This window comes from Engystomops pustulosus, chromosome 2 (assembly GCF_040894005.1).
Source record: "Engystomops pustulosus chromosome 2, aEngPut4.maternal, whole genome shotgun sequence".
In the NCBI taxonomy this organism is placed as follows: Eukaryota; Metazoa; Chordata; class Amphibia; order Anura; family Leptodactylidae; genus Engystomops; species Engystomops pustulosus.
Window position 1 is genome coordinate 29,753,671 of NC_092412.1, and position 12,601 is coordinate 29,766,271.

A 12,601-nucleotide genomic window follows, 5' to 3' on the forward strand; every position below is an offset into this window, starting at 1 on the left:
TCGTTTGGTTGGTTAAACAAACCTTAGAAAGGAGCACAAAAACAATGCAGAAGACCCCCTAAGGGGGTCACCAGTAAATCTGGTGGTAGATGTCCTTTCTATTACTTGTAGAATTCCTTGACAGAGTTTGAAGGATTCATCTCCTGAAGAACTGGAATGTTTGCTGGCAAGGAGATTAAATATTGGTCAGTGGTCATGAAGATGGCATGGATAGGTAAACATATCCAGAACCCACTGTCCTGTCCAACATCTAGTAGCTTCCTGTATATAGCGTTCCTTTGTATGTAGCATTCCCTAACCTCATTAACCTGCCCCTTATGATCCTATCCTTAGAGTTTCATGGTATCCTAGTTATGGTACAGAAGTTATAATACATCCATATGTAAGCCACCAAAAAATGGCTATGGACCAATGGTCATACAACGATGTCCATCCATCTTCAACCATCTGCTATATTTGGATGAGGTCTACAGCAGTAGTCTTCCTCAACCAAGTAATGTAAGCCCTGTGGTGGTCCTTCTCAACCTTACTTAGATCATCAAGGGGTTTTATGCTTTCCCAGTTCTGGTACTGATGGTATTAAACATCCATTTGTAAATAGCATATGAGAACCTGGTGATACAACCATGTCCGCTCATCTTCTATCATTCTACCACTTGCTATAGTTGTATATGGTCCTCATCTGTAGTCTTTTCCTACGCCCCAAACTGACTCTGCATAACTCTACTTATAACACCACTTTATGGCGTCCCAGTTATGATACAGATATTGTAATATGTCCTTATGTAAGCAACCAGAGAATGGCTGAGGATCACTGAGGTCCAATTCACATAATGTAAATGATGATCATCCATCTACATCTCAGATATAGACTGGCGCCGAGGCTTACACCTTGAATAAAAAAACATCCTCAACAGACTAAACATCTAAAGTTCTCCAAGTCACGTTGTGCTGATTCGGAGGGTCGAGGGGCGAGCCGGAGAGAGTTATTGATGCAGAGATATAGGCCGGGTCTCAGTCTGGCAGTTTCATCAGGTAGAGAGCACATCTGTGCATTGTGCTGCCTGCAATTAAGTCATTAACTCGGATTGCCTTCCTCCTGCATACTAATCAGCTGGCCGCTCTTTCACTACCCCATGGATATTACTAGACCTGAATTTATTAATAGATTATAATGATTCTTTTATACAAATCATTGATGAAATCTCACTGAATAATTTATACCGGATCTATCACCTGTCCCAGAAGAGAATAAGTACTTATTTTACTATCAGGGAACATGTAACCACATTTTTTTATCAATAAAGGCAGAAAATAACATTTAATATTTATGCAAATGACAGGTATGAAGTTAGGGTAGTGAAAAGCGTGTGGCAGAAGTCAAGCTCTCCATTCATCCTGCTTTATAACATGTGCATGTAGATAGGACACTATGTACAATCTGATAATATCCTTCTGCTCTATAGCATTTTATCTGCACATAGGATACTATTTGCAAATTGTTTAGCTCACTCCGCTCTATAACATGCAGCCTGCAGATAGGACACTATGTACAATCTGCTCAGCTCCTCCTGCTCTATAACATGCTGTCTGCAGATAGGACACTATGTACAATCTCCTCAGCTCCTCCTGCTCTATAACATGCTGCCAGCAGATAGGACACTATGTACAATCTGATAATATCCTTCTGCTCTATAGCATTTTATCTGCAGGTAGGACACTATTTGCAAATTGTTTAGCTCACTCCGCTCTAAAACATGCTGCTTGCAGATAGGTCACTATGTACAATCTGCTCAGCTCCTCCTGCTCTATAACATGCTACCTGTAGATAGGACACTATGTACAATCTGCTCAGCTCCTCCTGCTCTATAACATGCTGCCCGCACATAGGACATTATGTACAATCTGATAATATCCTTCTGCTCTATAGCATTTTATCTGCAGATAGGATACTATTTGCAAATTGTTTAGCTCATTCTGATCTTCTGCCCTTTCTGCTCTATAACATACTGGGGCAGATTTATCAAGCAGTCTGAAAGTCAGAATATTTCCAGTTGCCCATGGCAACCAATCACAGCTCAGCTTTCATTTCACCAGTGCTCATGAATATTTTAAAGGGGAGCTGTGATTGGTTGCCATGGGCAATTGGAAATATTCTGACTTTCAGACACTTGATAAATCTGCCCCACTGTCTTCAGATAGGACAATATGTACAATATGCTCGGCTCCTCGTGCAGTTAAGACATTTTGAAGCATCTGCTCAGCTCATCCTGCTCTATAACATGTTGCCAGCAGATAGGACACTATGTACAATATACTCAGCTCCTTCTGCTCTATAACATGCTGCCTGCAGATAGGACACTTTGTACAATCAGCTCTGCTCATTCTGCTCTATAACATGCTGTCTGCAGATAGGACACTATGTACAATATACTCAGCTCCTTCTGCTCTATGACATTCTGCCTGCAGATAGGACACTATGTACAATCTGCTCAGCTCCTCCTGCTCTATAACATGCTGCCTGCAGATAGGACACTATGTACAATCTGCTCAGCTCCTCCTGCTCTATAACATGCTTCATAGTACACTAAAAATAAATAAGTCATAACACTACACCATTCTTCATACTTAGCCATTACAGGGAAGATATATTTCTGCTCCCCTGGTACATTGTAGATGTTTATGTGGAAAGTTTTGAACACTTGTTCAGCCTTTGATAGTAAACTAACAGGAAGCAGAGATCTGGGAAATACAGAATATTGAAGAAAGTTGCAGTGTTTTCCATTAAACAGTGATTATCTGTATTTTTATAGACTGGAAACTACCTCGTAAAGCCAGCACCATTATATCATTTTGTTCTAGATATAATGGAGCCATTGTGCAAGGAAATAGAAGCCTTCACTTCTGCGATGTGGTGACCGCTCGGCCACATTGTGTAATTGTACAGCGAGTCCGGCTGTGAGGCTACTGACCTGCCCCTGACCAACCTCTACCCCGCACTTACCCTCACACAAGGTCCTCATGAAGCCCCTTATTTACATCGTGCCAAGAGAAGCCGTTTTTCACACATGAGTTTATTACGGAAATATTTTTATGCGCTGATTATTCATTGTATAGATAATTTCCGGAATTTTATAGAATACCATTAAAGTTATTATTACAGGGGTTTTCTAGGCTTCTATAGATAAGGTTATTGTAATTGATCACTGGGAGAGTGACAATCAGCCGGAGCAGCAGCGCCGGTGGCGTTACTACATTGCGGTACAATCAGGAAACAGACAGAACGGACGCTCCCCTGAGAGCTCCCCTAAATGTGTTATGCCTGTATTAAAGTAGATTCATGGCAGATACAATTTGGGGTAACTTATGGCTAAAACCAGAAAATATTCAGATAAATTATGTTATAGGGTATTTAGATAAATAGTGTCACATAATATCCAAAGAAATTGTATCATATGGTGTCCAGATGAATAGTGTCACACAATATCCAGATGAATAGTGTCACACAATAACCAGATGAATAGTGTCACATAGAGATGAGCGAGCACTAAAATGCTCGGGTACTCGTTATTCGAGACGAACTTTTCCCGATGCTCGAGTGCTCGTCTCGAATAACGAGCCCCATTGAAGTCAATGGGTGACTCGAGCATTTTTCAAGGGGACCAAGGCTCTGCACAGGGAAGCTTGGCCAAACACCTGGGAACCTCAGAAAAGGATGGAAACACCACGGAAATGGACAGGAAACAGCAGGGGCAGCATGCATGGATGCCTCTGAGGCTGCTTAATCGCACCATTATGCCAAAATTATGGGCAACAGCATGGCCATGACAGAGTGACAGAATGAGGCTAGATAGCATCTAAAACATCCAATAATTGACCCTGACACTATAGGGGACGGCATGCAGAGGCAGCGGCAGCAGGCTAGAGAGTGTCATGGTGACATACCCTAAATGGACTCAGGCTTCAAACCAATGGGTGGCAGAGAGGAACCAAAGGAGGTGAGCAAGAAGCGCTCAAATAATATCGGTACATGATAAAAGTTTGCCAGTATATTTTGTGGATTACACAGCAGGGTGGCGACAAAGTTAACAACTTTGATGTGGAATCCATGAAAACAACCCAAATTTGTGCCTGACACACCTCGTTTGATAAGGGGACGATGTATGGAGGCAGCTATATGGACGACTTTTGGAGGTAGCAATGGAGACAACGTGTGGAGGCTGCTATGGAGACAATTTAATTTGGATAGTGCCTGTATGTGGCAGTCCAAAAAAGTTTTCAAACCAGAGGAGCAGGTAGGTGGCCCTCCAGAAAAATGGAATAGATTGAGTGCCTGTATGTGGCAGTCCAAAAAAGTTTTCAAACCAGAGGAGCAGGTAGGTGGCCCTCCAGAAAAATGAAATAGATTGAGTGCCTGTATGTGGCAGTCCAAAAAAGTTTTCAAACCAGAGGAGCAGGTAGGTGGCCCTCCAGAAAAATGAAATAGATTGAGTGCCTGTATGTGGCAGTCCAAAAAAGTTTTCAAACCAGAGGAGCAGGTAGGTGGCCCTCCAGAAAAATGGAATAGATTGAGTGCCTGTATGTGGCAGTCCAAAAAAGTTTTCAAACCAGGGGAGCAGGTAGGTGGCCCTCCAGAAAAATGGAATAGATTGAGTGCCTGTATGTGGCAGTCCAAAAAAGTTTTCAAACCAGAGGAGCAGGTAGGTGGCCCTCCAGAAAAATGAAATAGATTGAGTGCCTGTATGTGGCAGTCCAAAAAAGTTTTCAAACCAGAGGAGCAGGTAGGTGGCCCTCCAGAAAAATTGAATAGATTGAGTGCCTGTATGTGGCACTCCCAAAAATTGTTTAAAACAGAGGACCGGGTAGGTGGCCCTCCAGAAAAATTAAATGCATAAAGTACTATAGCTAGAGCCAGTGGGCCCTGTCAAAAAATAGCCAGTTTCCTCTGCTTTAGTGTACAAAGAGGAGGAGAAGGAGGAAAATGAGGAGGAGGAGGAGTGCATAAATTATTCAGGTTGAGCTTCCTTCACCTGGTGGAGATTGGAAATTATGAGAAATCCAGGCTTTATTCATCTTAATAAGCGTCAGCCTGTCAGCGCTGTCAGTCGACAGGCGTGTACGCTTATCGGTGATGATGCCACCAGCTGCACTGAAAACCCGCTCGGACAAGACGCTAGCGGCAGGGCAGGCAAGAACCTCCAAGGCGTACAGCGCCAGTTCGTGCCACATGTCCAGCTTTGAAACCCAGTAGTTGTAGGGAGCTGTGTGATCATTTAGGACGATGGTATGGTCAGCTACGTACTCCCTCACCATCTTTCTGTAAAGATCAGCCCTACTCTGCCGAGACTGGGGACAGGTGACAGTGTCTTGCTGGGGTGACATAAAGCTGGCAAAAGCCTTGTAAAGCGTACCCTTGCCAGTGCTGGACAAGCTGCCTGCTCGCCTACTCTCCCTCGCTACTTGTCCCGCAGAACTACGCACTCTGCCGCTAGCGCTGTCAGAAGGGAAATACTGTTTCAGCTTGTGCACCAGGGCCTGCTGGTATTCATGCATTCTCACACTCCTTTCCTCTCCAGGGATGAGAGTGGAAAGATTTTGCTTGTACCGTGGGTCCAGGAGAGTGAATACCCAGTAATCGGTGCTGGAATAAATTCTTTGAACGCGAGGGTCACGGGATAGGCAGCCTAGCATGAAATCTGCCATATGCGCCAGAGTCCCAACGCGCAAGAATTCACTCCCCTCACTGGCCTGACTGTCCATTTCCTCCTCCTCCAACTCCTCTTCTTCTGCCCATACACGCTGAACAGTGAAGGACTGAACAATGGTCCCCTCTTCTGTCTCGCCAACATTCTCCTCCTCTTCCTCCTCATCCTCCTCCACCTCCTCCGATATGTGCTGAGAAACAGACCTAAGGGTGCTTTGGCTATCAACAAGGGAATCTTCTTCCCCCGTCTCTTGTGACGAGCGCAAAGCTTCCGACTTCATGCTGACCAGAGAGTTTTTCAACAGGCCAAGCAGCGGGATGGTGAGGCTGATGATGGCGGCATCACCACTGACCATCTGTGTTGACTCCTCAAAGTTACTCAGCACCTGACAGATATCAGACATCCACGTCCACTCCTCATTGTAGACTTGAGGAAGCTGACTGACCTGACTACCAGTTCTGGTGGAAGTTGACATCTGGCAGTCTACAATCGCTCTGCGCTGCTGGTAAACTCTGGATAACATGGTTAATGTTGAATTCCACCTCGTGGGCACGTCGCAGAACAGTCGGTGAGCGGGCAGTTGGAGGCGGCGCTGCGCTGCCCTGAGAGTGGCAGCATCTGTGCTGGACTTCCTGAAATGCGCACAGATGCGGCGCACCTTCGTGAGCAAATCTGACAGATTGGGGTATGTCTTGAGGAAACGCTGAACTATCAGATTTAACACATGGGCCAGGCATGGCACATGTGTCAGTCTGCCGAGTTGCAGAGCCGCCACCAGGTTACGGCCGTTGTCACACACAACCATGCCTGGCTTCAGGTTCAGCGGTGCCAGCCACAGATCAGTCTGCGCCGTGATGCCCTGTAATAGTTCTTCGGCGGTGTGCCTTTTATCGCCTAGGCTCAGCAGTTTGAGCACTGCCTGCTGTCGCTTAGCGACGGCACTGCTGCTGTGCCTAGGGCTAGCGACTGATGGCGCCATGCCCACAGATGGTAGTTCGGAGGAGGAGGTGGAGGAGGGGTGGGAGGAGGAGGAGGCATAGTAGGCCTGAAAGACCTGGACCGAGGTAGGCCCCGCAATCCTCGGCGTCGGCAGTATATGACCAGCCCCAGGGTCAGACTCGGTCCCAGCCTCCACCAAGTTAACCCAATGTGCCGTCAGCGATATATAGTGGCCCTGCCCGGCAGCACTCGTCCACGTGTCCGTGGTCAGGTGGACCTTGTCAGAAACGGCGTTGGTCAGGGCACGGATGATGTTGTCTGACACGTGCTGGTGCAGGGCTGGGACGGCACATCGGGAAAAGTAGTGGCGGCTGGGGACCGAATACCGAGGTCCCCAGCCGCCACTACTTTTCCCGATGTGCCGTCCCAGCCGCCATGAGGTTGCGAAAGGCCTCGGTCTCTACTAGCCTATAGGGCAGCATCTCCAGGCTAAGCAATCTGGAGATGTGGACATTAAGGGCTTGGGCGTGCGGGTGGGTTGCACTATATTTTCTTTTCCGCTCCAGCGTCTGGGGTATGGAGAGCTGAACGCTGGTGGATGCTGTGGAGGATCGTGGAGGCAACGATGGGGTTTTTGTGCCAGGGTCCTGGGCAGGGGGCTGACTATCAGCTGACACAGGGGAAGGAGCAGTGGTGTGCACGGCCGGAGGTGAACGGGCTTGGTGCCACTGATTCGGGTGTTTAGCATTCATATGCCTGCGCATACTGGTGGTAGTTAAGCTAGTAGTGGTGGAACCCCTGCTGATCCTGGTTTGGCAAAGGTTGCACACCACAGTCCGTCGGTCATCCGGTGTTTCCTTAAAGAACCTCCAGACTTCTGAAAATCTAGCCCTCGCCGCGGGAGCCCTCGCCACGGGAGCTTCACTACGTGACACATTTGGCGCTGATGCACCTGCTCTGGCCCTGCCTCTCCGTCTGGCCCCACCACTGCCTCTTCCAACCTGTTCTGCTATAGGACTCTCCTCCGTCTCAGAAGCACTGTGTTCACCCGGCCTCTCAACCCAGCTTGGGTCTGTCACCTCATCATCCTCCGATCCCTCAGTCTGCTCCCCCCTCGGACTTCCTGCCCTGACAACAACTTCACCACTGTCTGACAACCGTGTCTCCTCATCGTCGGACACCTCTTTACACACTTCTGCCACTACGTCAAGAAGGTCATCATCACCCACAGACTGCGACTGGTGGAAAACCTGGGCATCGGAAAATTGCTCAGCAGCAACCGGACAAGTGGTTTGTGACTGTGGGAAGGGTCCAGAAAACAGTTCCTCAGAGTATGCCGATTCAAATGCCAAATTTTCCTGGGAGGGGGCAGACTGGGGGGGAGGAGGCTGAGGTGCAGGAGCTGGAGGAGTGCCGATTTCGGTGACATGGGTGGACTGCGTGGAAGACTGACTGGTGGACAAATTGCTCGAAGCATTGTCGGCAATCCACGACATCACCTGTTCGCACTGTTCTGGCCTCAACAGTGCTCTACCACGAGTCCCAGTAACTTCAGACATGAACCTAGGGAGTGTAGCTCTGCGGCGTTCCCCTGCTCCCTCATCAGCAGGTGGTGTCTCACCCCGCCCAGGACCACGGCCTCTGACCCCTGCAGTAGTTGGACGCCCACGTCCCCGCCCTCGTCCTCTACCCCTAGCCCTCGGGTTAAACATTTTGAAAATGAAAGTTATAACTTTAATTTTTTTTTCACTTTTTTTTTTTTTTTTTTTTTTTGTGTTTTTTAGTTTTTAAAACCAAACGATGCTATCCTATTGCTATGGCTATTTTCTAGCCAACTATGAAAGCACACTACTATGCCAGATGAGATGACGCTGAGTTATGAAAAAATAAACGTAAAATAAAAAGTAAATGGCAGACTGTGCCTGATTGAAATCCAACCCCTAATAAATTATCCCACTTCGGTCTTTGCGATGGATATGTGCGTCACTAAGCGCTAAACACAGCGGTCACAAGTCTCACTCCAAATTCCTCACAATTGGCTAGTATATGCACTGCAGCAAGGACAGCCACCAGCAGATCAACCAGAAATAAAATATATATAACGCTAATGTAGGCGTAAGTAAGCCGTTTGGATTCTCCTTTGGCTATTTTCTAGCCAAGTATGAAAGCACACTGATGAGATGACGCTGAGTTATGAAAAAATAAACGTAAAATAAAAAGGAAATGGCAGACTGTGCCTAATTGAAATCCAACCCCTAATAAATTATCCCACTTCGGTCTTTGCGATGGATACGTGCGTCACTAAGCGCTAAACACAGCGGTCGCAAGTCTCACTCCAAATTCCTCACAATTGGCTAGTATATGCACTGCAGCAAGGACAGCCACCAGCAGATCAACCAGAAATAAAATATATATAAAACGCTATTGTAGGCGTAAGTAAGCCGTTTGGATTCTCCTTTGGCTATTTTCTAGCCAAGTATGAAAGCACACTGATGAGATGACGCTGAGTTATGAAAAAATAAACGTAAAATAAAAAGGAAATGGCAGACTGTGCCTAATTGAAATCCAACCCCTAATAAATTATCCCACTTCGGTCTTTGCGATGGATATGTGCGTCACTAAGCGCTAAACACAGCGGTCGCAAGTCTCACTCCAAATTCCTCACAATTGGCTAGTATATGCACTGCAGCAAGGACAGCCACCAGCAGATCAACCAGAAATAAAATATATATAACGCTATTGTAGGCGTAAGTAAGCCGTTTGGATTCTCCTTTGGCTATTTTCTAGCCAAGTATGAAAGCACACTGATGAGATGACGCTGAGTTATGAAAAAATAAACGTAAAATAAAAAGGAAATGGCAGACTGTGCCTAATTGAAATCAAACCCCTAATAAATTTTCCCACTTTGGTGTTTGAGGTGGATATGTGTGTCACTAAGAGCTAAACACAACGGTAGCAAGTCCCCCTGCAAATTCCTCACAATATGGTACTAGCTGCACTACTAGTGCCAGCAAGCCCAGCCACAAGCAAACAAAAAAAAAAAAAGTATAACGTTATTGTAGCCCTAAGAAGGGCTGTTGGGTTCTTGGAGAATCACTCCTGCCTAACAGTAATCTACCTGCACACTAACGCTAACCCTGACCAGCAGCAGCTCTCTCCCTAGCGGCATCCAGACACAGAATGATCCGAGCAGCGCGGGCAGCGGCTAGTCTATCCCAGGGTCACCTGATCTGGCCAGCCAACCACTGCTATCGACGTGTAAGGGTACCACGTCATGCTGGGTGGAGTGCAGAGTCTCCTGGCTTGTGATTGGCTCTGTTTCTGGCCGCCAAAAAGCAAAACGGCGGGAGCTGCCATTTTCTCGAGCGGGCGAAGTATTCGTCCGAGCAACGAGCAGTTTCGAGTACGCTAATGCTGGAACGAGCATCAAGCTCGGACGAGTATGTTCGCTCGTCTCTAGTGTCACACAATATCCAGATACATAGGGGCAGATTTACTTACCCGGCCCATTCGCGATCCAGCGGTGCGTTCTCTGCGGTGGATTTGGGTCTTCCGGCGATTCACTAAGGTAGTTCCTCCGACGTCCACCAGGTGTCGCTACTGCGCTGAAGAGCATCGGAATGCACTGGAGTACACCGAGCCGGGCTGAGTGAAGGTAAGTGCGTGTCCCGCAACACTTTTTTTTTTTAAAATGCGGTGGTTTCTCAAAATCCGTCGGGTTATCGTTTGGTCACGCCCGCCGATTTCCGTCGCGTGCATGCCGGCGCCGATGCGCCACAATCCGATCGCGTGCGCCAAAAACCTGGGGCAATGCAGGGAAAATCGGCGCAAATCGGAAATATTCGGGTAACACGTTGGGAAAACGCGAATCGGGCCCTTAGTAAATGACCCCCATAGTGTCAGACAATATCCAGATGAATAGTGACACATAATCACCAGATAAATAGTGTCACACAATATCCAGATAAATAGTATCATATATTGGGGCTCATTTACTAAGGGTTCGAAAGCCACACTTTCGTCAGGCTTCCCGAATATTTCAGTTTTTCGCCAAATTGTCCCGGGATTTTGAAGAACGCGATTGGATTTTGGCGCATCGGTGCCGGCTTGCACGTGACAAATCGATGGGGGGGGGCTGGCCGTCAGACAACTCGACGGATTCGGACAAACCGCGGAATTGAAAAAAGTATTTGTGTCGCAAGATCAAGCACTCACATGCACCAGGAAGAAGAAGGTGAACTCCGGCGGACCTCGGCGCAGTAGTGACACATGCAGGAACTCAGACGCATGATGTTAGTGAGTCGCGCTGGATCCGAATCCTCGTCGGACAACGCGATGGGACCGGGTAAGTAAATCTTCCCCATTGTATTGTATTTTGCATTGCATTGTATGACGCTATGTGGTGGTATCTCTGGGAAACTACGAGGGAATTCACACATCTCTGATATTTTATACTTTTAAATTCCGTCCCTGGATCTTAAATGGACACAACTTTAAATTACTTTGGGCTACCTAGTGGGTTTTGCCAGCCCTGTCCCATGTAACTCCTGTATTTGCCATCTCTGAAAATGAGTGACTGTACTGGCAAATTTGGGCCAGTTACATTATATAACGGTGTAGAATATCTCTATTTATATATTTTTGTATGTTTTGCATTATCCATTTTGCAGTTATAGTCAAAAAGCCCTTATATCCATTTCATAAAGAAATATTCCCTTCGTTTTTTTTAATACTCACCCATTCGCCGGGCCGAAGAGATATCGCTTACATTACAATCTGCAACATCTGCCTCAATATTCTGTCTATTGAATTCACTGTCTGCTGTTTCATACTGATCCCTGGCGCTAACCTGAAAGACTGTAAGATATAAAAAGTATAATTAGCCACATAGTACAACCAATCCCAAGGTAGTAAATGAATACTGTGTTTTCACCCTTCGAACAGATGGTGCTTCCAGTAAGCGATGGCTTCCAAAACCGCTGACGACCAAGCCAAAGCCCTATCTCAGCAGGGACGCGGAAGACGTGCCTCCTCCGTAGTATATTTTTGTTCTTTTTATGATCTGTGCCTTATGTTCTTTTGCTACCAGATGCTTTTTGTTAGATTGTTAACACCTTTTATGGCGGTTCTTTGTAATATTTACTATGCATTTGCTACGTGATAAAAACGCAGAAAAAAATATCACTGAATAGAAGAAACAAGAATAGTTCCAAGGCTTCAGCGCTAAAATAAACATTTTGAGCACAGGTCTGGAGATGACTGGAACAATTGCACTGGTTCATTTAAAGGGAATCGAAATAGTCAGCTCACCCAATAATTCTGGAAGACTTCTAAATTTTTTATTTAAAGGGAATCTGTCATCAGGTTTTGACCATTAAACCTAATGAGAGGTCCCCACAGAAGTCATCATACTGTGCCCCATCATTTTTTCTATAAAAATCCTTAGCTCAGATCTATCTAAAATCTCTTTCAAAAAAGTTCCTGGCACCACCAAGAGACACATTGGGGCAGATTTATCAAGTGTCTGAAAGTCAGAATATTTCCAATTGCCCATGGCAACCAATCACAGCTCCCCTTTAAAATATTCATGAGCACTGGTGAAATGAAAGCTGAGCTGTGATTGGTTGCCATGGGCAACTGGAAATATTCTGACTTTCAGACTGCTTGATTAATCTGCCCCATTGTGTCACAGGGGTCATGCATTTTTTTCAACCAAGTCGCTTGGTGAAACAGCTACCTCATTCTCCCCTGCCACAGGAATGAAGGTGTTGATTGAGACGTTGGTTGTGTGTGACTAGATGAAGAAAATTTCTGAGAAGGGTGGAATGAGGGCGCTGAGAGAGACTTTGGCAGTGTGTGACTCGATTAAGAGAATTCCTGAGGGAGGGGGAAATGAGAGAGTTGAGAGAAACTTTGGCAGTGTGTGACTCGATTAAGAGAATTCCTGAGGGAGGGGG

General features: G+C 46.4%; 1 protein-coding gene across 1 annotated transcript in view; it reads left to right on the plus strand.

Moving 5' to 3' along the window:
* C2H11orf97 (chromosome 2 C11orf97 homolog) overlaps window positions 1-12,190 on the plus strand; it is a 42,349-nt gene extending 30,159 nt beyond the window's left edge. The window contains exon 6 of the mRNA XM_072134141.1: window positions 11,589-12,190. Within this exon, the coding sequence (XP_071990242.1) occupies window positions 11,589-11,683 (95 nt within the window). The 3' untranslated portion in view covers window positions 11,684-12,190. The remainder of the gene's footprint in view (window positions 1-11,588) is intronic.
* Window positions 12,191-12,601: the final 411 nt, after the last annotated feature.